Source organism: Protopterus annectens, chromosome 6.part1, assembly GCF_019279795.1.
Source record: "Protopterus annectens isolate FY-2018-M chromosome 6.part1, PAN1.0, whole genome shotgun sequence".
Taxonomy (NCBI): domain Eukaryota; kingdom Metazoa; phylum Chordata; order Ceratodontiformes; family Protopteridae; genus Protopterus; species Protopterus annectens.
This window is the reverse complement of record NC_056738.1, coordinates 499338630-499362168: the sequence shown is the minus strand read 5'-3', so window position 1 is coordinate 499362168 and position 23539 is coordinate 499338630. Positions and strand designations below refer to the sequence as shown.

The following is a 23539-nucleotide window of genomic DNA, read 5'->3' as shown; positions in this document are numbered from 1 at the left end:
GCGCATGACCGGACGTCATATCCTCTTTTGGCGCCGGCCCGAAATCTAAAAAAGCGCCGCAGGACACAAGCAGCAAAACTAGGTTTTGAAGACCGTCTCTGTCGGACGGTTCTTTTAGCAGGCTTTCGGTGGGCGGAGGTTCTGCCAGCAGTTTCTTTGGAGTCTCAGGGAGAGACTGGCAGGCCAGGTTTGGTGGTTTAACTTGTTCTTCAGGGTCTCTGCCTCTTAAAAACATATGCTTAAAAAAACATAGAAGAATTGATGGCAAGATTAGAGGGTTCTATGCCCCCACCTGATAAGAGGCCTAGGGTGGAACCTGAGCTTGGAGAGTTTTTTTGAGTGTTCAGAGGGGCTTTTGAGTCTCTTCTTGAAGACTACAGGGAGTATCCTCCTTATTATCCTTTCTCTGTAGATGATGTTCTACTCCTTGGCTTCTCCTCCTGAGGATTTTTTCTTTTCAGGAACTCTTTTCCATCCATGAGAGCATTTTAATTTTAAGGTCAAAGGTTCTCTCTTTTCAGGAAAGAGGCTTAGGAATTTTTTTTTTCCCCCCCAGCATGGGCTTTTAGCTATACCTCCTGTTCTGGATGTGGTGGAAGATGTTTTAAACTGGATCGATCATGATTTTTGAAAAAGTGTGACAGTGTCATGGGAAGACATAGATCTGTTATTCTCCACTAAACCACCAGCTGCCCAAAGTTTTTTTTGAAAGAAATCATCACACTCTGGAAGTGGATGCTCTTTTTCTCAGTTGGAAAAAAAAAATCTTGTATGCCCACCACCTCCTCCTCTCCTCCCAAAGGTACCTAAAAAGGTCAGACAGAGACAGCCAAGGATGATTTTAATAGCTCCAGATTGGCCTAATGGAAGACAGGAGAAGACCTAGTACAAGAGACGTAAAATGGAAAAGATTTTTTATTTTTTAGTTTTGGAGTGCAGCAAAGGATTTGGAGGCTTCTGTGCTAATTTGTGCTCTTCAATATCTTACTGAGTTATTGGACAAGGGTTCTTCTTTCTTCCCATTATTAAGATTCATGCAGCATTTTCAGCTCACTATGATTGTGACCCACATTGTTTCTCATCCTTTGTTCAAGCAATTTCTTAGGTTTAAGCAGGACTAAAGGATTAGGCAGTCTCCAGCAGTTGCTTGTTTTTGTTTTTTTTCTTGAGTTTCTGAGTCAAAGCCTGCCAAAACTAAAACTTTCTATTTTGAAGTTTGCATTGCATTGCATTTGTTATTCCCATCATAGCAGAGAGATTCCAGCTGGGATTAGGCACTCACTAGGGCTACTGCCACTTCAGCAACTTTTATTTCTAAGGGGGTGGCAACTAAGGGGATTTTTTGGAGGCTTGGGGTTGGAGTTCAGTGCATACTTTCATTACCCCACCTTCCTCTCTACTCTAAATCTAGGGCTGGTTTTTTTGCAGGGCATGTTGACAGCTCCTGCTGCTTTATGATTTGCCAGCCTCCCTTACCTCTGCTTTGGGATTCTTAGGACTGCAGCAATGTGGATCTTCGAACATCTACATTTATGGTAGGTACAAAACTGTACTTTTCTCTGTGTCACTTTTACAGTTATTTTTTATGATTCCAGTAGTACCTTCTACTTAAAGTTTTATTGTATTTTTGTCATTTGCAAAGAGGCATTCTCTGCGTGTTTTCACTTGTGCCATTTATGTTTTTCTTGTTGTACTGCCCCTTACTCACCAATTTCTTCTCATTTCACCCAGAATCTGCATACTTTTGTCACCCATGCACATTACATGAAATATGCACTATAAGCTTTATTGGAATCGGTGTTTTCACAAGTACTTTATTACCTAGCATTGATTTGACCTTGATAACTACTTGTGCTCCCAAGAATATTGCAGCTTTGTGTGTGACAAGAGCCTTATCTACTGGGTAAATCTTTACTGTAGTCTTTTAAGAAGAAAAAAATTGTATTCATATTTATTTGTAATGTCTCTGCACTTCTTAGATTGGATGGCTAATGACTGGGAAGGAACTTTGACCACTGCAAAAAATAAAAAGACCTAGCCTTAAAAAGATGACGCATGAAATGGGGCATTTATGCAACATGTGAAATTATTTTGGATTCTAGCTGTTAAGCAAAAAGGAATCAGACAATTTACTCCGAAAGAATGACCATGATAATAGATAACCCTTTTGTCTAAATGCTAATTTATTTGATGTTGGAACTGTATCATAAGAATATAACTGACTGTCATTTTTCTACTGCTGTAGAGTCACATGTCATATCTAGGTGGTATGTATGGCGCACCTCCGGTTGGTGCATTCACCTTTCAGCACTCCGTAAGTGCCGTATGTAGTTCCATGCTGCTTTCATCTCACTGCCTGCTGCTTCTGTGTTTTCAGCCACTAACTTATTCATTGCTTAGTTATTTGCATGTTTTTTTTTCTGTACATCAAGATGTGACTCAAAAGAGAGATAACTGAAAGTATAATGTAACCAAAATGCAATAGTATCATTACTACAGTTTAGTTCATTATGTTAAGAGGTGCGTACACATGTTTGAAGGAGATAGGTGACCCAATTGTTTCATTTTGCACATTTGCCTGTGAGTTACTTAACTTTGAATCTTAGATAGCTAAAGGAATATGATTTAATTATTCCACGTGGTAATCCTAATCTGCTTACTAGGATCAATGAGGTAGCTTATGTAGGTTGCACAACACTGATTTCTTCACCTAATGTGCTTACATTTGCATTGAGTCAAAAATGCAGTACTGACTTTCAGTGCATGTCGAAGTCAGTTGTGGTCATACAGTATACAGATTGTATGTATGTGTGAGTATATGTCTGTGTATATGTATATATATATATATATATATATATATATATACACACACACACACACACACACACACAGATATAAATATATCTGTCTGTGTGTGTGTGTGTATGGATTCCCTTCACAAGCTCAAAGTTTCAAAACTTCGAACTGCAAATGGCAAAGACCATAAGAACGAACGTTTTGAATGGAGATCACCGTACTGCGTGGCACAGGAAATTTACCCTTTTTCTCACTGTAGTGCGATCTCAGAGTTGGTATATTTATTTAGCAGGGGGTGTGGTGGACCTAGCCCAACTGCAAAAACATAATTTTTTTTTTTATTACAATTTCAAATTTTAAAAGGTTTGATGTTATGGTCTTGACAATTTGCAGTTTGAAGTTTTGAAACTTAGAGCTTGTGAAGAGGAGATCCGTGTGTATGTACATACATATGGATATTTAGATGTACACACACACACACACACACACACACACACACACACACACACACACACACACACACACACACACTCTATACATAGTGTAAGCAACGTTGATTAATCTTAGTTTTACATTTTAAAACAGTTTGATAATTGTGGGCAGTACGTTGTGTGCTTATTTGAGATACTACACAGTCTTGAAACTGTGTCTTGTTCATGGTTGCTATGTTAATGCTCTGCACTTGGTTGTCATTTGTTTAACATGCAGTGTAAATCTCTTAATTTGCTTCAGTGTTTAAATTTTGGCATTTAATGAACTTTACGGTGCATTTATGTAAACAGTGTCATATGAGATTTCCAAGTCCTGTGTCAGGAATGTTCAGCTTCATCATGCAGGTCTATGGTATAAAACAAATCAGTCCTGCATTTCCATCCCATAAGAGCTGCTGGTGTATTCAGAAGGGTGTATGGCAAGATTTTCATAAAAATTGTTAGAGCACATGCATCTGAAGTCTTCATCATAAACTGTATCACAGTAGATGGATTCAGTTGTATGCATCTTGGTCTTAAAAATTTAGATGCTGCTTTGACATCTCTTTGGCCTTGATGGTGACTTATTTATATAAGAGATTGCAGGCTTTTCCAGTGTTTGCTTGAAGTTCTAGTCACTTATGAAATTATATATCCGTTTAAGTTCCATATATGATGTTCTTCGTGTTTCACTGTTGCAGTCATTACATTTGGGGGTAATCTGCTGGCAGGTTGCCCTCAGTCGGCCTGAATAACAAAGTCTTGGGTCCTGCGTCGGTTGCTGTCTCTCCTTCCATGATGTCAGCCAATGCCATTTTAATCAGTCTTTGCCACGTGGTGCTCGAAGCAGAAGCAGTTCGCAAGTGCCGGTCGGCTGACTCCTGAAATTTTCATTTTCGAGTTTCAGAACCGAAGTCTTCAAACTAAAGCTAAGTACCCCATTGGGGAAACTTTTTTCTTGCTCCTTACCAATGTCAGTAAAAGTTAATAATTGTATTACTTGTGGGAAGCAAATACCTCATAAGGATTTTCATTTGTACTGTATTCCTTGCCTAGGACCTGACCACAACGTGCCCTGCTGTCGGTTTTGTGCTAAATTTAACCAACGCACTATTAAGCGTCTGTATATTTTTGCTTCTAAATACTTTGGCACAAGATTTAACTATCCTGAAATGTAGTCTGTTAGCAATCCGACTACCGGAATTCACAAAAAACGCAAAGAAAAAGATAGAGACAGACCGTCGAGGTCCAAAACCGACGACAAAGATTCTCCTAAGCCAGTCGCCGGTACTCAGTGAGGCGCTTTCGCAGCCCCTGATGCCCGCTACTTTTGAGTTGCAGGCCTCTACTGAGACCCATTCGGAGTCCGGTATGCTGCGAGATTCTTCAAGTATTGAACCCGCGGATGTCTCTCCCTTGGATGGGTCGGGAGCCGCTGAGCAGGCAGCGGCTTCTGATGGTGTTTTCAGGCCTAAAGATTTGTATATTAAACTGACGCCATCATCAAAAACAAGGCCAAAACTAACTTCTGTGTCTAAAAAACTGACGCTTGAGCCATGTGCTCAGGCCCCTATGCCTAAAAACAAATTATCAAAATGGCTGAGGATTTAATTACCTTGATCAGGGGTTCCCAACCCCCTCCTGCTAAGAGGCCTAGGTAAGGCACTGATTATGAATCTTCAGATCAGGTTTCTATTTCTTCTGGTTCCTCTTCTGATCAGGAATTTTCTATTCCCCCTTATGAGGACTCTGACGCAGAAGAATCCATCCCTTCTGCTTCTCCTCCTGATGATTTTTCTTTTGGGGAGACTTTGCATACCTTAAGGAAACATTTTCATTGGGAGAGTCAGGATTTTTCATAATCCAAAAAGAGGCTTAGGGATTTTCTTCTTCCTCAGCATAGGCCTTTGGCTGTACCTCCTGTTTTAGACATTGTTGATTATGTTTTCTCAGAATCATGGCTCCTGATTCCCTGCCTCCAGCTCCTAGTAAGCCAGACAGATACTACAGGGTTCCTGACTCCCACAGGTTTCTTTTCAAAAATCCTACTGCTGACCCTGAAACAATTTCTCAGGGTCCCAAGGGTGTTAAGGCTTCTACTGCCAAAAATCCTACCCCTTCTGATAGAGACTCCAGGGTGCTGGATAGATGGGGTAAGAAGATTTATACATCTGCAACTCTGGCAATCAGGGCTTTAAACTGTCAGTTTCATATGCTTAAATATCAACAGCATGTCATGGGCTTACTTAAACAGAAAATGATGTTGCTTTCTGATTGTGTGGAAAATAGAGTTACAGGATTTATTACATTCAGCTGAACAAGTTGGAAAGCATACTTTGCAATGTGGTTTTGATTCCTTGGAGGCCTCTTGCAGGGCCGCCGTAACTGGATCTGTGATAAGAAGGCATGCTTGGCTTAAGGAGCAAAATCTTTCTGATCATGTTAAAGCTAAGTTGTTGGATGCTCCTTTACAGCAGGACAGTCTGTTTGGTAATAAGGCAGAAGAAGTTTTGAAAAAGATGGAAGACAAAGCTAAATCTATGCAAACTGTAAAAGATTTCTTGCAAGTGCAGCCACCCAGGTTCAGTAGGCACTGGCCTACTAAGAATTGGTCCTTTCCAGTACCCAACAGAGCTGCTCAGGTCAAACCCAGACACTCCAAAGGCTCCAGGTTTCAGTTACAAGGATCTTACAGGACAAAACAGTGGGGTGCCTCCACCTCCAAATCAGGAAGTAGCAAAGCACCACCCTACAGTAAACAGTCTCAGTGACTTTCCTCTGTCATTTCCCCCTTTGGGGGGAAAATTAGCACTTCATGCTCAAAATTGGCATCTAATTACCCAGGACAATTGGGTCTTAAGTATAGTATCCCAGGGATACAGATTTCATTTCCACACGTTGCCAATTCCAAATGGATGGCCAGATCTGCCTCCAAATCAGTGGGCAGAGGCCCAGAAACAAGTCATGTCCCTCATGGATATGGGGGCTATTCACCCAGTACCAGAAAAGGAAAAAGGACAAGGTTTTTATTCAAGACTTTTCCTGGTACCCAGAAAATTCAAATCATGGTGTCCAATTCTGGACTTATCCATTCTAAATACCTTCCTGGACATTCCAAAATTCAAGATGCTGACAGCTACTGCCTATGCTAGGCAAGGATGCCTGGTTGGTAACTCTAGACTTAAAAGTGGCTTACCTGCATATATCCCAATCAGGGAATCTTGCAGAAGATACCTGTTTGCATTACCAGTTCTCTGCACTGCCCTTTGGCTTATTTACTGCGCCCAGGGTCTTCACAAAGTGCCTGGCACCAGTGATTGCATTTTTCAGTCAAAGAAACATTCAAATTTATCCTTATCTGGACGATTGTCTAATTCAGGCAGAAGACAAGGACATTTTTCTACATCATCTGGCGTTTGTAAAAAGGCTACTAACATCCCTAGGGTACACCATAAACGAAAAGAAATCACAACTGGTACCCTCTCAAATAATTACATTCCTGGTTGCAAGCTTGAATACAACTGCCCAGATGGCTTACCTCGTGCCAGACAAACAAGTTCAATTGATAACATACTTCAAACAAGTGGCCACAAAAAAACAGCTATCTGCAAGACAAATTCTGCAAGCTTTGGGGTTCATGGCATCCTGCATTCTACTAATTCCATAGGCAAGACTGCATATGAGGAAACTTCAGTGGTACCTAAAAAGCTTATGGAGTCAACATTGTCATAGCCTGGAAACAATGATTCCTCTCATTCCTTGCCTGTAGCAGGAGTTCCTATGGTGGGCAGAGGCCTGTCACCAAAACAAGGGACTGTCATTCATTCTACCCCCTGCCACCAAAACCCTGACTACAGACGCATCAGACTATGCTGGGGGGGGGCCCATCTGGCAGGAAGATGCATTCAGGGCGAATGGAGCCCAAATCAAATGCACCTACATATCAACCAGAAAGAAATGCGAGCTGTACAGAATGCTCTGACAGCCTTCAAGGACTTACTTCATCCAGGACAACTACTGATAAAGACGGACAACACCACAGTTATGTGGTACATAAACAAGCAGGGGGGTACCCACTCCTACCCTCTTTGCAGACTAGTTATGGCCTTGTGGAAAACAGCCTTGACCTACCAAATGCATCTACAAGCTCAATTCCTGACAGGAAAGCAAAATACTCCAGCAGACGAACTAAGCAGAAATCTTATGGACTCGCACGAATGGAAACTGGATCCACAAATCTTCAGTGTGTTGATACGAAAATGGGGGAGCCCAGACATAGATCTTTTTGCCTCTCCCCAAAACTAACAGACAAATTCTGCACAAGAATTCATCACAAAAAAGCTTGGAAAGTGGGTGCTCTATCCTTCAGCTGGAAAAACCTATCAGTCTATGCCTTTCCCCCTCTGCCTCTGTTCTCCAAGGTTTTACTAAAAGTCAAACAGGAAAAACCAAAAATGATTCTGATTGTTCCAGACTGGCCTTGCCAACACTGGTACCAGCTTCTAAGGAATATGTCACACCTTCCTCCATGGTACTTGCCTCAGACACCTCATCTATTGTCTCAGCAGAACTATCAAATTCTGCACACTCAGCTCCAAACTCTGAATCTTGCAGCATGGCTAATCAACTAATTTCACCAGTCACATCTCTCAGTAAACCTGTGATGGATGTCATTTTGGAGGCTAGAAGGCCTAGTACTATAAAATCTTATGCTGATAAATGGAAGAGATTCTGTGCCTGGAACCAAGCACAAGGAATAAACACAGCAATGCCCAATATTCCTCAGATTCTGCAATATTTAACTGAGATACTTCACAAGGGCCTATCTTTTCCTTCTATAAAAGTTCATGCCTCTGCCATCTTGGCTCATTACAACACAGAGCATTCTCTCTTTTCTCATCCCCTGCTAAAGCAGTACCTCAGAGGGGCCAGAAATTTTGAGACCTCCCAGGAGAGCACCGACTCCTACATGGGACCTCCATTTTGTGCTGGAAAAACTCACTGTGCCTCCTTTTGAACCAGCAGCTACTGCAGACATAAAATTTATTTCTTGGAAGACAGCCTTTCTTTTAGCAGTCACTTCAGCTAGAAGGATTTCAGAACTACAGGCTCCCATGGCAGAGGAGCCTTTCATTATCTTTTATCCGGACAGGGTGGCCCTCAGGACCAGTCCATCTTTTATGCCTAAGGTGGTATTCAGTGTGGCTCTAAACCAGATCATTCATCTGCCAACTTTTTTCCCAAATCCGCAGAACAAGGGGGAGCGGATTCTGCATTCATTGGATGTACACAGACAACTAAGATGCTACTTAGGACAAAATCGCTAGGAAAGTCTGAGCAACTACTGGTGGCATTTGCTGCAGGGGCAGAGGGAAAGGCTATCTCAAAGCAGACTATTTCAAAATGGATAAGCCATTGTATTCGTTTCTGCTACATGCACCATGGTAAACCTGTCCCCGAGGGGATCAGATCCCATTCCACCAGGGCTGCATCTACTTCTGTAGCTTTTATCAGAGGGGTTCCTACCAGAGACATTCTAGAAGCTGCTACTTGGAGCTCAGTTCATACATTCACAAAACATTACTATTTGCCTCTCTTTTCTAAATCCAGGGCAGGTTTTGCCACTGCTGTCCTGCAGGGCCTTATAGCTGCTCCTAATGCTGTATAATTCCATCCTCCCATCCATAGCTTTGGGATTCTACCCAAATGTAATGACTGCAACAGTGAAACCCAAAGAACATAGTACAGTTGTGTATACTTACCATAAATGTAGATGTTTGAGTGTATTCACTGTTGCAGTCCGGGTTACCCACCTGCCAGCCCCCTTTCTTCTCTCTCATACCTCTTCTTTCCTTCACTATTCTCAAAAGCCTTTTTGGTGTATTTGCTTTTAGTTGCAGGTAATTTTTTTGTGCTCCAAATGTGTGTGTGTGTGTGTATGTATATATATATATATATATATATATATATATATATATATATATATATTATTTATTTATTTTTTTATTTTTTTGCTCCCCATTTGGGGGGCACCTGACATCTGGGGCAAGAAAAACTGATTAAAATGGCGTCTGCTGCATGTTTTATACCCCTGATGACTTGACGTCATGGAAGAGGAGACAGCAACCGATGCAGGACCCAAGACTTTGTTATTCAGGCCGACTGAGGGCAACCTGCCAGCAGATTACCCCCAAATATGACTGCAACAGTGAATACACTCGAACATCTACATTTATGGTAAGTGTACACAACTGTACTTTTTTTTACAGTTATCCAAAGCTAAAAATACAGCTAGAGGAAAATGATAGCCTGTAATTTAGACTTTTAACGCCATTGTTTTATGGATGTCACTTCTGTGAAAAGCTCCATAACATAACATTTCTTATTAGAAATGGACTGTGAGTCGCCTGTTAGCCATTACTTATTTGTTTTTTTTTAAACTAGGTAAATAAACTGGTCCAAGGATCCTTTTCAGCCATGACCCAGACCCATACAATCAAGGACAGTAGATATATCATATCCATACGTATGCACGGACTCTTTGTGTGTGTGGTATATGTCTTTCTGTTATAATGTATATGTAAAATACGTGCTGTCTTCATCCTGTTGAACTGTCACTTTAACAGCTTAAATTGCTTGGAAAAGTGGTCAAAAGCACATTTTGTTGAGTGCAGAATATGTTAAAATTTTACTATTATGATCGAATGTGTCTGTGAGTAAGGCAAGTATGGGATCGTGATTGTAATATCGAAAACTTTTAGATCTGCCAAAAATGATAATTTCAGAGTGCAGAAGCGTGTTGGTGAGCAAGATTTAAAGTAAGAACTAGGTAAGGAAATTAGTGTTTGATGTATGCTGTGTGTCTGACTATGTTGTGTTTTGATTGTATTACAGAAAGAGTTTTAAGTTTTTTTTCTAAGGTAAGATGTAGGGTTGGGATTAAAAATAGGAGAAGGGTTAGGGTTACCCTTACTAATGAGTGAAACCCTGTCCCTAACCTCAACCCTATATCTTTTATTTATTTATTACCATTTGTTTACAGGCATTGTTTGTCAAGAGGAGGCAAGGGAGAAAAGCTCCAAGTGTAAATACATGTACAAAACGCAGTTAAGAAAAATTATAATGACCTTAAACATTTTAACAGCAATGCAAATATAGCACACAGTAAAACATAAACAGAAGTTTACAAGGCAATAGAACATATCAATAGAAAATAATTTCTAAGTCATGAATCAAATCTAAGAGTCGTCTTCTTCTTTCGGCATTTCCTGGTTAGGGGTCACCACAGCAGATCATCTGTCTGCTCATGATTGGCAGAGGAGTTTTAAGGTGTCTAGTTGCCAGCCCGGCACCCAACCTTCCACAGAAGGCACACACACTCACACCTAGGGCCAATTTAGAGTGTTCAGTCCACCTACTGCATGTCTTTGGGATGTGGGAGGAAACCAGAGCACCCGTTGGAAACCCACGCAACCACAGGGAGGACAATGCAAACTCCGCACAGAAGGCACCCCAGCTGAGAATCGAACTGGAGAACCTCTTGCTGTAAGGCGGCAACGCTAATCGCTGCACCAATGAATCAAATCAAATCTAAGAGTACACAAAGGAAATTGAAGGAAAGAAAAGACAGCAGGGTATTAAAAAGTGATTGAGGAAAAAAGTATGTAACACATTGGTGGAAGTGATGATTATACAGCAATGTGCAGGCGAAGCAAGATAAGAAAACAAGTCTGAGGCGCAAAACCAAGGAAATGGGTAGAAGTGCCAGCACGGAAGGTGGCTGGATCATGCATTATATGTGGTAGAGGTTAAAATCAACAATTACTCATTAACCCTGAGTGAGAGGAAGGCTGGGGAAGGTAGGATTATTGCCATGAAGAGAAGCTATAAGGTGGAAGTATATGGTTTGTGGCTGGTTAGAGGGAGATACAGAAGGGATATGATGTGAAAGTGGGTGAAAGAAGAGGGAGTGAAGTAGCAATCAAATCAACTTTACCTTAGAAAATCCCTTTTTGTAACTCAACCAGAGTGTCTCAATTTACTGGCAGGATGATGCTGAATGATCAAAAATTAAACTGGTTTCATTTTTCCATCTCTTTCTTTCTCTCTTTTTTTGTTTTCAGTAGCTGAATTTTGATTAGTAATATTAAGATTACTTTAAATTCAAGCATTAGTGTTTGACCATTTGACATGCACTAGTGTACAAACAAATATACTAATAGTTTACTAACCAAAAAAAAAAATATATATATATATGTGTGTGTGTGTGTGTGTGTGTGTGTAGATGTGTAGATGTGTCTGTGTGTGTATATGTATGTATATGTATGTATCTATATATATATATATATATATATATATATATATATATATATATATATATATATATATATATATATATATATATATATATATATATATGTATGTATCTATATATATATAGGCACAAACAAACGTGCACAGTCTAACACCAATAGCAGAATAAGGGCAATGTAAAATAAAGACAACATAATCCTAGAATCTGGTCTACACTATTAGTTGTATGTATGTACATTAGTATTCATTGCATATTTATGATGTCACATTTATAAGTAGATGTTTCTGTGATGACCCACCACTGGATCAGTAATCAAGGAGCCTCAATCCTCACCACTGGCAACAGTGGGGGACGTACACTGGGAGGATAGCAGGTGCACAAACAGTATTTCCAGGTGCAGCTCTCTGTATCAAGTGCAATTTCCCATAAGAGCACGCAGAGACCACACTCAGTCTGAGGCTGGTTTCTCCAGATCCCTAGTAAGACTCCACACTGGCACTGCTATAGAGTTTAAGATCTCAGCTGAGTGGCCAAGTCAAGACCTCCAGCACTCTCTGTCCAACCGGTGCTTCGTGTCCCTGCCCAAGTAGCTGACACACACACACACACACACACACACACACACACACACACACACACACACACACACACCTGGGAAAGGCTGGCACATGTTTACTAGCTATGCCCCCTTTTGTCCAGACTATAAGGTAGTTATCACTGCCACCAGCCAACTCCTTATCAGCTACTTTAAGGCCCTTAACAAAGGGTGCCCAATCTTACTGTGTAATATTAATATAAATGGTAGTTTGACCAAGCACAGGGCTATTAGGAGTGACCCACACAGTGTCACCAAATAAATATGCAAGTACTCTCAAAACTTAAATATCTCTACACAGATCAGTCACAATGAAAGGTTTAAATATATTTAACAATAAATAGTAAAAGAACAGAACAATACTAAATATATATTCACAGTGACATCAGAGTTCAAAATCATAAGAAATATTTAAAACAACATTGCAGGACAGTCTCAGATAAATACAGAAAAATATATAAACTAAGCTTTGCTATATTCCTAACTATATCTAAGAGAGTTACTATACCCTAGAAACTTACTTATAGAGCAAGGCAGATGTTGTGGTGAATGGTTCTTGTCAGGTCCAAGACAGAATACAGAATGGTCTGTCTCTCAGAGACTTTTTAAATTAATATCTCAAATATTACTGTTGGGATAGCTTGCAGAATGAAATCATGCCTTGTCATCTGTCTGTATCCCAGGTGAAACACCCACTGCTGGAAGCTGGCAGTATTTAGCATCCACCTGTGAAAATACATAGACCTCAGATCTTTGGCAGATGCTAGAAGTCCTAAAACAATTACATTCCTCCACATTTTAGACTAGTAATTATTTCACTCTAAGGATAAAACGGAAATCTTTTCAGCACAAACCGTGTCTGTAGCTCATTGAAAAGTGAACAATACGATCTTTTATTGTGTAGCCATAAAGTAATGTAATTTCAGCTATTTTTCTGAAGGTAACCTCCTGTATTCCAGTCCACTGTTAACATATATATATATATATATATATATATATATATATATATATATATTTAAACAGTTACAATAGTGCATGTACATTTCTGTTCTTTTCCACTAGAGCACATTGTGGTTGCATTTTAAGCACAAGCACTTTATAAAATATTTTTTAACACACGTCTGTACAGACCAGTTTGATATATGACATACAGTTCTAATACATTTGTAACACAAGTATCTTATATATATATATCATGTTGATATTCACAAATGACAATTATTTACAAAATTTCAGATAGTTGTGCTGGTAGTATCCCCCCTTATCAGTTTGTACACCAGCTTTCTTGTACATAGTACTTTCTGCATGTGTGTAGAGTCACAGTTATAAACGTGTGTACTGCAGTTCTCTTGTAAATTATTACTCCCTTGTACATCAGTACTTCCTGTTTTGTTGTCTTGCAAAACTTTGTTTTACTGTGTGTTCTGTTTGAATTCATTCTATTACATTTTTTTAAAGTTGTTATAATTTCTCTCAGCGTGGGCAGCTGCGGTGGTGCAGCAGTTAGCGCTGTCGTCTCACAGCAAGAGGTTCCCCGGTTCAATTCTCGGCTGGGGCCCCTTCTGTGCAGAGTTTGCATGTCCTCCGTGTGGTCGTGTGGGTTTTCTCCCGCATCCCAAAGTCGTGCTGTAGGTGGATTGGTCACTTTAAATTGGCCCTAGGCATGAGTGCGTGCTTGTGTGTGCCTTCTGTGGAAGGTTGGGCGCCGGGCTGGCAACTCGACACCGTAAAATTCCACTGCCAATCATGAGCGGACAGGTGATCCGCTGTGGCGACCCCTAACCGGGAAAAAGCCGAAAGAAGAAGAAAATTTCGCTTAGTGTCCGCAGTTTACATTAGTATTCCGTGCATGCGTAATATTGTCACAGTTATAAACATCTTTGTACATCAGTTTTCTTGCACAGTACATTATTGCACATGTATGGTGTTAGTTGTGTGCAGATATTATTACAGGAGTTTTCTTTGGATGTTTGACCTCAGTGGTATCAAATATGTTAAAAACAACATGTCCAGTATTTGGCAGAGTAGACCTGAATTATGTACTAGTAAGTTTTTTTAAAACAGTTACATATTCTGAAGACGCACTGCTCCTGATCTAAACTCAGGAGAATGAGTTTTAGTTGGATATTGTTCATAATGTACAGTATGAAGTGGTATCCATTGTATACAGTTGCTACTTGATATACGTCCGGTTGAAAAGATGTGTAATTATCAGTTATGGAATACACACTATAAAATGATTGATTTACCTTTCAAGATCTGCCCGTTTCTTTTGATTATTTTTGCTGTGATATCATTATCCTGTGTGTGTGTGTGTGTGTGTGTGTGTGTGTGTGTGTGTGTGTGTTTTCCATAAGTTGCTGTCAAAACACTAGGTTAAAGTGAGGAAAAAAGCTAATGCCATTGGCCAGGTTTCAGTTTTTGATGGAATTTGGAAAGAAAATCACTGAGGTTATTGCTGTTTGGAAGTTTTTGCTGTTCGCAAAACATCACTGTTAGTAACTGACATAAATTGAAAATATGTGAGAAGGGATTTATAGATGTTAACAGATCTTTTTTTACTTTGTTGCTTCTTGGCTGTTGCTTCTGTGTCCATTTTCCTATACTGTTCTAGGAAATGTATTGCAGGCTCTGGATTATAAAAACAATAGTAAGAAATTGCAACAATACAAAAGAAAGACTGGTTTGGGTTTACGAGCAATGTGTACATACTGTGTTGTGACATTGCTGGCAGTCTTCATCTCAGTGGATATGTCTAAGGTAAACAGATCTCTCATTCATTCCTGAAAGGTGTCTGAGCAACTTGCATTGATCTGTAACTTACCACAGGAATGCAGTTCTGGAAAATTGAAGCTAAAGGGTGGATTACAAATAGACACATCATATGCTGAGTTGTACAGTATCAAGTAGTACCTTATTTGTAGTAATTTGTTAGGTGCAGTTTATCTCCAATGAGAAATAAAACTATTGCCAGTTGACACGATACCTGTTGAGTTAATTGGTATTATGATTTTGTGGGGTTTTTTTGAGTGGGGGGTTGAAATTTACATATGATCCCATCAATGTTAGGAGTATCGCCATCTAGAAAACGGTCCGTAGTAGGGGGCTAAAATGTTTACTCGTTCAGCCTTTTTTCCCTGTTGTAAATGCTCTTTCACAGTTGCTTTAGATTACTTACACAAAAATAATATAGCCAGATGTGGCATATTTTCAAATTTATTTTTATCAACGGACTGCTCTGTTACAGTTGGTGTACAAATAAGTTATAAACTGAAACCCTGACTGAAGTGAACAATCACTCCTCTCTCTTCATCCTCCTCCTTAATGCAGCCACTGGGAAGGTTTCACCCACTTTTAACAAAAATTAATCCGTTAAGATAGACTTTTAAGTGTACAATTGCTTCTGTTTCTCCTACATACCTTGTATAAATAAGGAAAAAAGGTGTGCTACCTTGAGTCTGGTTTCATATTGTTAATAGTTCACTACCTTCTTTGTGCTGTGTATGTTCTGTTAACCTTTTCTAATGGTTTTACTACTTATCTTTGTCTTATATGGGCACCAAACATTTATGGCATAGTAAACTTTATTCTTTTCTGCTGTTACTCTCACTATGTCCATCCGTGTAGTTAGCTTTCTTTACACTAATATGTCAGTATTGCATGAATGTTTGGCCATTTTGTGTTCATTTGCTTGCTATGGCCTATGTCCAATATGGAATATTTAAGTTTACACACACTACCTGGTTAAAGGCAGAGGTGTAATAATGTGAAACCAGATATTTTAACGCCATCTGCATTTTGAACTTTCCACTTCCTTTTTTTAATTTGATGAAAGATTATGCAGTAGCTAAAGTAGGCCTTGATGTTTTGTCTTTTCGGCTTTTCCTGGTTAGGGGTCGCCACAGCGGATCTTCGGTCCGCTAATGATTGGCAGTCGATTTTTATGGTGCCGAGTTGCCAGCCCGACGCCCAACCTTCAGCGAAGGCACGCCCATTCACGCATGTCTTTCGAAAGCCACTCGACCGCAGGGAGGACATGCAGACTCCACACAGAAGGCACTCTAGCCATGAATCGAACAGGAGAACCTCTTGCTGTGAGATAACGCTACCGCTGTACCACCGTGGCTTCCATGGTAATTCTGTCATGAGATGTTAATAAGGAATACTTTTCAAACTAACTATTGTTATTATGCCTAAATCTGTCAAAATATTTAGGTATGTAACTGTACTATGAAACAGTTCACAAGACCAAATTTAAAACATCAGTGTTGGCTTTCTCTAAAAACATAAAATGCTAAAAAAAAAAAGTCAAGACAAGTAAATCTTTTAATTATTTTTTTTTTTCTTCTGCATTCTGTTAGCCCCACCGCACTATGCTATTCTAAGGTCACTCAAATTTAGAACAAAGGATGTATAATTGGTTTTACATCAAATCATGGGCTTGTGATTTAAGCATAGTCGATATCTCATCTAATTTTAAAGGACATGTCCGGTCGGTTCTGAGAGATCACTGTACCACTTTATACCTCACTAATTCAACTCTTTATTGAATACAGTATGCAAGCAATAATGTCCAACAAGGTGCATTATGAGGCCCTACGCCGCAGGCAGAGGGTCTCTTCACCCCTGGAAGGGGGTTAATTACACATTAACACACACCCTGTTGGGCGTTGTGGCACTTATAGAATGGGCTCTGTGTAAAATTGTTGTTTTGCTTATTTGTTTTTAAGGACTATGTTATTTTTTAATATATTTTTTATGTTAAATAGTTTCTCTGCCTGATGTTTCAAACTTGCTGTAACATATGTTAATGGAAGCATTTCACATCCCAAATTTAACACTAAAAAATATCCAGGCATTTACTTTATTTTTGGTGCCTTACTCCTAAAATGTTTGGTTTTTTGCCAGTCATTGGACATCGAAGTTACTAAATAATGGCATACATTTGAGTTTCAGACTATTATTTTCTTCAGAAAATTCATGCCAACACAAATCCTTTTAATTAAGCAAGTTTGTAATTTTATAAGAGCAGTAGTTAAAATCTCTTCCTATTTTTGAGCCTTTGTTCCCATTGTATTTTAGGCTTTCTCCAGATTTGTTCAGCTGAAAGTCCAGAGGTATGCAAACATCTTCACGGTCGCTCTCATTCGGTCTCTCATGCACATCTCTGTTTCAGAAAATGCATGCTAACACAAATCTTAATAATCAAGTAAAATATGTTCATATTTTGAGCCTTTGTCCCCTGTTTATTTTAGGTTTATTCAGATATTCTGAGTTGTCACCACAGCATACCTTTCAGCTATCCAGATTTTTGCAGAATGTCTACATTTTTGGCTTGTATGTTTGGTCCCATCCACATAAAATGTGTAGTTTTCTGGCAAATCGCTGGAGATTGAAGTAATTAAATAATGACAGACATTTGAGTTTCAGACTTTATATCCTTCAGATAGTGCATGCTAATGGAAATCCTGGTGTTTTAGCCACTTTCTAAGTTTATAAGAGCAATATTTAAAATCTGTCGTTATTTTTGGTCATTTGTCCTTTATTTTTGGTTCTGTCCAGATTTCTTGTGCCAAGACATTGAAAGGTATGGTCAAGAGGTACGTAAACTCTTAACTGATGCTGTTGCTGCCAGGGATTGCTCTCTCTTCACACACACTCACACTGTTCTGCTTTCATGCACACAGACAGAAACATAAAGACACACACACACGCACTTTTCAGTTTAATTTATTTTACACTTGCTAAACAGCAAAAGTGCTGCTTAGTGAGTGTAAGACAATGGCTCGATCGATCTCTCAGTCTCATGCACTCTCACACAGACATAAACACATACACACTTTTTTTTTATTTTAATTTTTTTCTTTATTTTACACTTACTAAACAGCAAAAGTGCTGCTTAGCAAGTGTAAAATAATGGAGACTGTTAATTTTTTCAGTCAGAGCTCCACGGCTGTTTGATATGCTGCAGTAAAGCTGTGGACTCATTTTTCAGCTGGCATTACTTGTACATTAATACCCTGCTGGAGAACATTTGTTCTCCAGTCAGGGTGCTGATGTACAGTTTGCCCATTCTCTAATGCATATTGTTGCCTTCAAAGAAGCCATGTAACAGAATTTGAACTGGTACAGTGATTTCTTGCTAGAAATCACTGTACCAATTCAAATTCTGTTAGATGGCTTCCTTGAAGGCAACAATATGCATTAAAGCCGAAAGACACAACAACAACAGTGATTTCTTGCTAGAAAGTCATGAGGTTAGGAAACATGAATTGTTCAGAAGGGTTTCAAGAACTGTTATCAGTACACAATGTGTCTTGTTATTTAGAGGTGGCCTCTGCCTGGTGTCTAAGAAATAAATCCGATCCAGTTCTGTTCAAAACTCTATGTCCTGAACCCACTGCTGAGTGAGCTAAGTCAAGAGCCGGAAAGATAGTACTGAAAATGCAGAAGTGTAGCTGGCTCAACTAGCACCCTGTGTCGGTACCATGAACCATCTCCCACCCCACCCCGCTCTTCCATCGAAGTCCCCCCCCCCACAAAGAAAAACAAAAAAAGGACATTCCTTCTACTGACACACTGACCAAGTGGGGAGTTGCATGACACACACACACACACACACACACACACACACACACACACACTTCTCCTGCCCCAGACATTTAGGTCCCATTTTTGTGCCCCCCCCCGACCCTCCAACACATTTTATTTAAAAAAAAGTTATTCTTATAAACTGTAGCAGAATCGACAAATGTAGCAAACAGTTGTCATAGTTCATACTCTGCATAAAATATTCTTTTAAACTGTAGCAAATTGCTTGCTACAAATATAGCAAGCAGTTTCTCCAGTTTATACCCTGCCTGCACTGAGAGCTACAGCTATATATTTTATATATATATATATATATATATATATATATATATTTTTTTTACTTTTAAATTGCAGCAATTTGCTATAGTTTATACTACGCAGTACTCAAGTTTGGAGGCAAGCGCAATAGCCAGTATTGCATTAGAGAGAGATTGGGATTGGCTGATGACTCCCCACAACACTTATGCCCAGGGAAGTTGCCTTTCTTGACCCATCCTAGTTACACTACTGTAAAACATATATAAATAGTAGAAAACATACAAAAGATTTATTAATACAGCACTTTTCAGGATTATGAAGTTATCTTTCCTTTACATTTAGAAGAAGTCTTTCATTAACTTATTTCAAAAATAATCATGATTTGTATATGGGAAGTAGAAAATATCATGGGGTTTTAGCAGTAAACCTTCTTCAGACTTAACACAATGTCTGATCTTGTGTATATGCTTGGAGGTTATACACTTCAGATTTCAAATATATTAATCAGAGGAACTGGGAGTGCAGTAAATTATTTGATAATTACCAATTTCTGGCTTTTATTTTTGTTTAAATAACTTGCCCATTCTGTTTCAGTGTTTATACGTGACACTGTAATATAAACACACAGTATTCTGTCAAGAATTTTTTTGTCAGGTGTTATTGTATCACTTTAGTTTGTGTTTCATAAAGTTTCAGTTGCTAATCTAAATAGAAAATGGTTTTGGTGTGTCTGTTTTACCAATTCATGCACTTATTTTGTACATAGCTCATATAAGAGTTTATCATCAATTATCCTTTCCAATGTTTTGCATTTCATAGATGGCAGACTGGTTTGTAGTTAACACATTTGTTTCTGACTTTAAATGTGGGTAACCACTTCTGGTGATGGCCATTTCTCAAATGCCCTCTTAGTGACTGATTGATCTTAAAGTTTAATTATAGAAATTTTTTGTAAGATCCAGCATGGGATGCTGTTGAGTTTAGATGATTTGCTAACTTAAGGAAGTTGTTATTTTTAGACATTATTTACCCATCTGTGATGTAGTTCTTTGTTGCACAAATTGCTTTATTGGTGTTTAAAATGTACTGTTTTTTCATCTTGTATTCTTTAGTTTATCTTCATTGTCTGTTATCAGTTCATCATTAATCTTAAAAAATTCCAGTTTTGTTCTGTCCTTCTGTGCTGGTATATCTGACAAAACTCATTGTTATCCCTTGCTCTGCTTATGAACAGTAGGTTTGTTCCTCTCTGTGTTAAGTTCTACATTCTGAATGTAAGTTGCTTGCATATCTTCCTAAATACACTAGAAGAAGTTTGTCATCATTCTTTTAATTATATCACTGGTGATTCCACTTGCTATGTTTTTGATATGTGGGAGCTTTAGGACCAAGCCAGTTTCCACTGTAGTTATGTCACTGCTATGTATAAATGGCCCAACTTAGATGGAAGGGTTTGACAAAATGCAGGGAAACCTTGCATTCATTCTATAAGTCTGACTTTGGTTATGTATTAAGTAATGACAGATGTATGTCAGATCACGAGTTCAAAGCATAATTTGAGAAGTACAGAAGGATGTAGGAAAAACATAGGAGCAGGAATTCCACCTTAATTAAAGGATAGTTATAGCACAGTTCATTCAAGGATATTTGTAAAACAAACAAAAAAAAATATGCAACACTGTTAGCCCAAGTAAAGCGTTTTCAAAAACGTAATATTCTATGCTGTTCCAAAAGCAGGTAATGTTTGTCTGCAGTGTCTTAATATTATGTGATTAAAAATAACAAAAAATTAAAACCATAAGCAAGTGAGTGGGCTCTAAAGGTTTAAGGAGAATCCGAGGCTTTTGCAATAATAACTCCAGTTGTTGTTGTGTCTTTCGGCTTTTCCCAGTTAGGGGTTGCCACAGCAGAACTTCGGTCCGCTAATGATTGGCAGTAGATTTTTACGTTGCCGGCCCTGACGCACAACCTTCAACGAAGGTACGCCCATTCACGCATGTCTCCACACAGAAGACGCTCATTAATAAATGTGTATTCGCGTTTCTTAAAAGTGATGACCCCAAACAGTAATAAATAGAAGCACTCCAAACATGAGGAACATGCTTATTTCATGTGATAATGCCACAGGACAGCACAAGGTTGCATGTAATATTTTGATAGAATATAAAGACTACTTTGCTCACCTAGTTGACATGTTTTGCTGCGTACAAAATAATCTGTAGACATTGCATAATTAACAATATATTGCTTGTTTTATTTCCATTCACACTTTTTTGTTAAAATAATTATTTTATGTTTTAAATAATGCATTCTTGAAATTTGTTCCAGACAGCACACCCAATCTGTGAAACAGTATTTTTTCATCGCTTCTATATTGTACCTTGTTCTCTTGCATTTATTTTTGAAAAGGCAGTACATTATCTGTACTCTACGGTTTCCCTGAAGGTTCTTCAAATTTATATTTTGTTGATACTGCTTTCTTTCTTCAAGAATATGCTTGCTAAATTCTTGTAAGTTCTAATTATATGACTGCTGTTTCAGACAGTGCAGTCTTGTGTCACAATCCTGTACTATCCATGCCCTGTCTGTGTCTTGAAAATGATAAGGGGACTTCACATAAAGGTCTTTCTCACTGTCTGTTGAGAGAAGAAGGCTTTGGTTTGTGACGTTACAACTGAACGAGTACAACTCCTATTTGCTGTTCTTTGTTGAAAGATCCCGTTTGGTGCGGTTTCTTTGTGTGCATTGACAGTAATTTCCTTTTTTATGGTTTTCCTTTTTTTGCTTGATTGTGCAGCCTTGAGGTTATTATATGTAACTAAGTTGTGTGATATGCGAATCCCTCTGTACACAGTATGGAGCTCAGGGAGCTTGCCCTCTTCAAAAGTACTTTTTAAAAGAAGTTGTTTTGAGTACAAAGTTCAGCCTGTTATTTTCATCTGGTTGAATCTTTGTTAGCTTGTAACTCGACAAGACATAGATGAAGCAGAGGAATAATTTCCTGCTTTTTTTGCTGGGGGTGATTCACCTCTTTTTCCCAATTACTTAAGCAGATGTCCTTGATGCTGCATTTTTGCTTGTTTATTTTGAGGTCATATAATATGACTGGATTCAGGTCCCTTTCCTCATTCTGTAGCTTCCACTTCAGTTACTTACTGTTTTTTTTTTTTTTTTTACTCCCAAATGTGTGTTTTTTGCTTTATTTCTCCAGTTTTGCAAGTCTGTTTCCTTCCTTCTGCCACCTTCGTATGTATCAGTTCTGTTCCATGCTTTTATTTATAAAAAAAAAATCCTTCTAATCTGTCTGCATTACTGCAGGTAAGGATTAAAAAATAACCATCTCCAGTAAGTTTTGCGCCTCACGTTATCACCAGCCTTGAAATGGGTGGTTTCCATGTATTAGGATTCCCTGCTGCCCAAACAATGATGTGTTGTTGTCAATCTCACCTTTATTCTCACTCATGGGGTCGCATCCGATGTGTTGGATCCGTCTTGGCCTTTCCAAAAGCTCGAGGCCTTCAGCAAAGCTTAAGGCCATCCTTCCCTACCCATAATACAGTTCCCTAACTTCCCCAGATCTCATTTGCCACACTGCGAGAAGGATCTTATAGCAAGCAACGGGGTAAGTTTATTGTTGTTAGTATCTTTGTGTTATAGTTAAACTTTTATTTTTTCTCTACAAGATTTTCTGTCAGCCTTCCCTTAGTGTATTTTTTTCCAGTCAATTCCCTTTTTTGGATTTTAGTTAGCGTCCGTTTAAGTTAGAGGATGTCTAACTCTTGTCTGTTTCAGTTAGAGGATGTCCCCCCTACTCTTTAACTTACAAAAAAGAAAAAACTCCAACCTCTTTTATTTCTCTATATAGTTTTGTAATTAGAAAGTGTACTGTTTATTGCCCTTATTAACATGTCTCAAAAGAAGGAAAGACTCTTGGCTTTAAAAAAATGCGAGCAATGGGGCAAGAAGATGCCCCTCATTGACTCTCACTCTTTGTGTACTGTTTGGTGCCTCTTCACCTGCAGGAATCTTGTTCTACTTGCCACACTTTTAATCAGAGAGCACTGATTGAGCGTAAAAACAAACTGATCTTGAAGGTGTTATTGTTTTCTGAGGTTATTTCCCCTGCGTCATCTTCTTCGAAATTGAAGAAGTCTGAAAAAGTGGTGAAGCTTCCTTCTCCGGCTCTGAAATCTTCTTCAGAGCCAAAACCAAAACAGCTGAGTCTCTCCACTCTGACTGAATCTTCACAGCAGGCAGAGACCTTAGGTTGCAAGACTTGATCATGCAGAATGAACCACCAGCTCCAAAGTCAACTACTACTGAACCTTCGGTTCTGAAATCCTCCTTGCCTTCAGAGTTTCGATCTTGGAGCCAGTCACTTCTCGGCTCCCTTCTCCATTCCTAAATCCAGGTCTCTTACACTTTCTACTTGGTCAGTCAGGAGTCTCTCTGATGAAGCTGTGGCTAGGGTAGTTCAGATGCTCCTAAATCACTTCTCTGCTCCCTTCTCCATTC

The 23539-nt window shown here is 39.0% G+C and overlaps 1 protein-coding gene across 5 annotated transcripts in view; it reads left to right on the top strand.

The window, feature by feature from the left end:
• Positions 1–23539, top strand: part of IGF2BP2 (insulin like growth factor 2 mRNA binding protein 2) — a 1003123-nt gene that overhangs the window by 832485 nt on the left and 147099 nt on the right. For 3 of the 5 annotated variants that reach the window (XM_044075951.1, XM_044075950.1, XM_044075954.1), the window contains exon 11: positions 2246–2314. The exons of the other annotated variants lie outside the window; for them this stretch is intronic. In XM_044075951.1, the coding sequence (XP_043931886.1) occupies positions 2246–2314 (69 nt within the window). The remainder of the gene's footprint in view (positions 1–2245; positions 2315–23539) is intronic. 5 annotated transcript variants of the gene reach the window in all.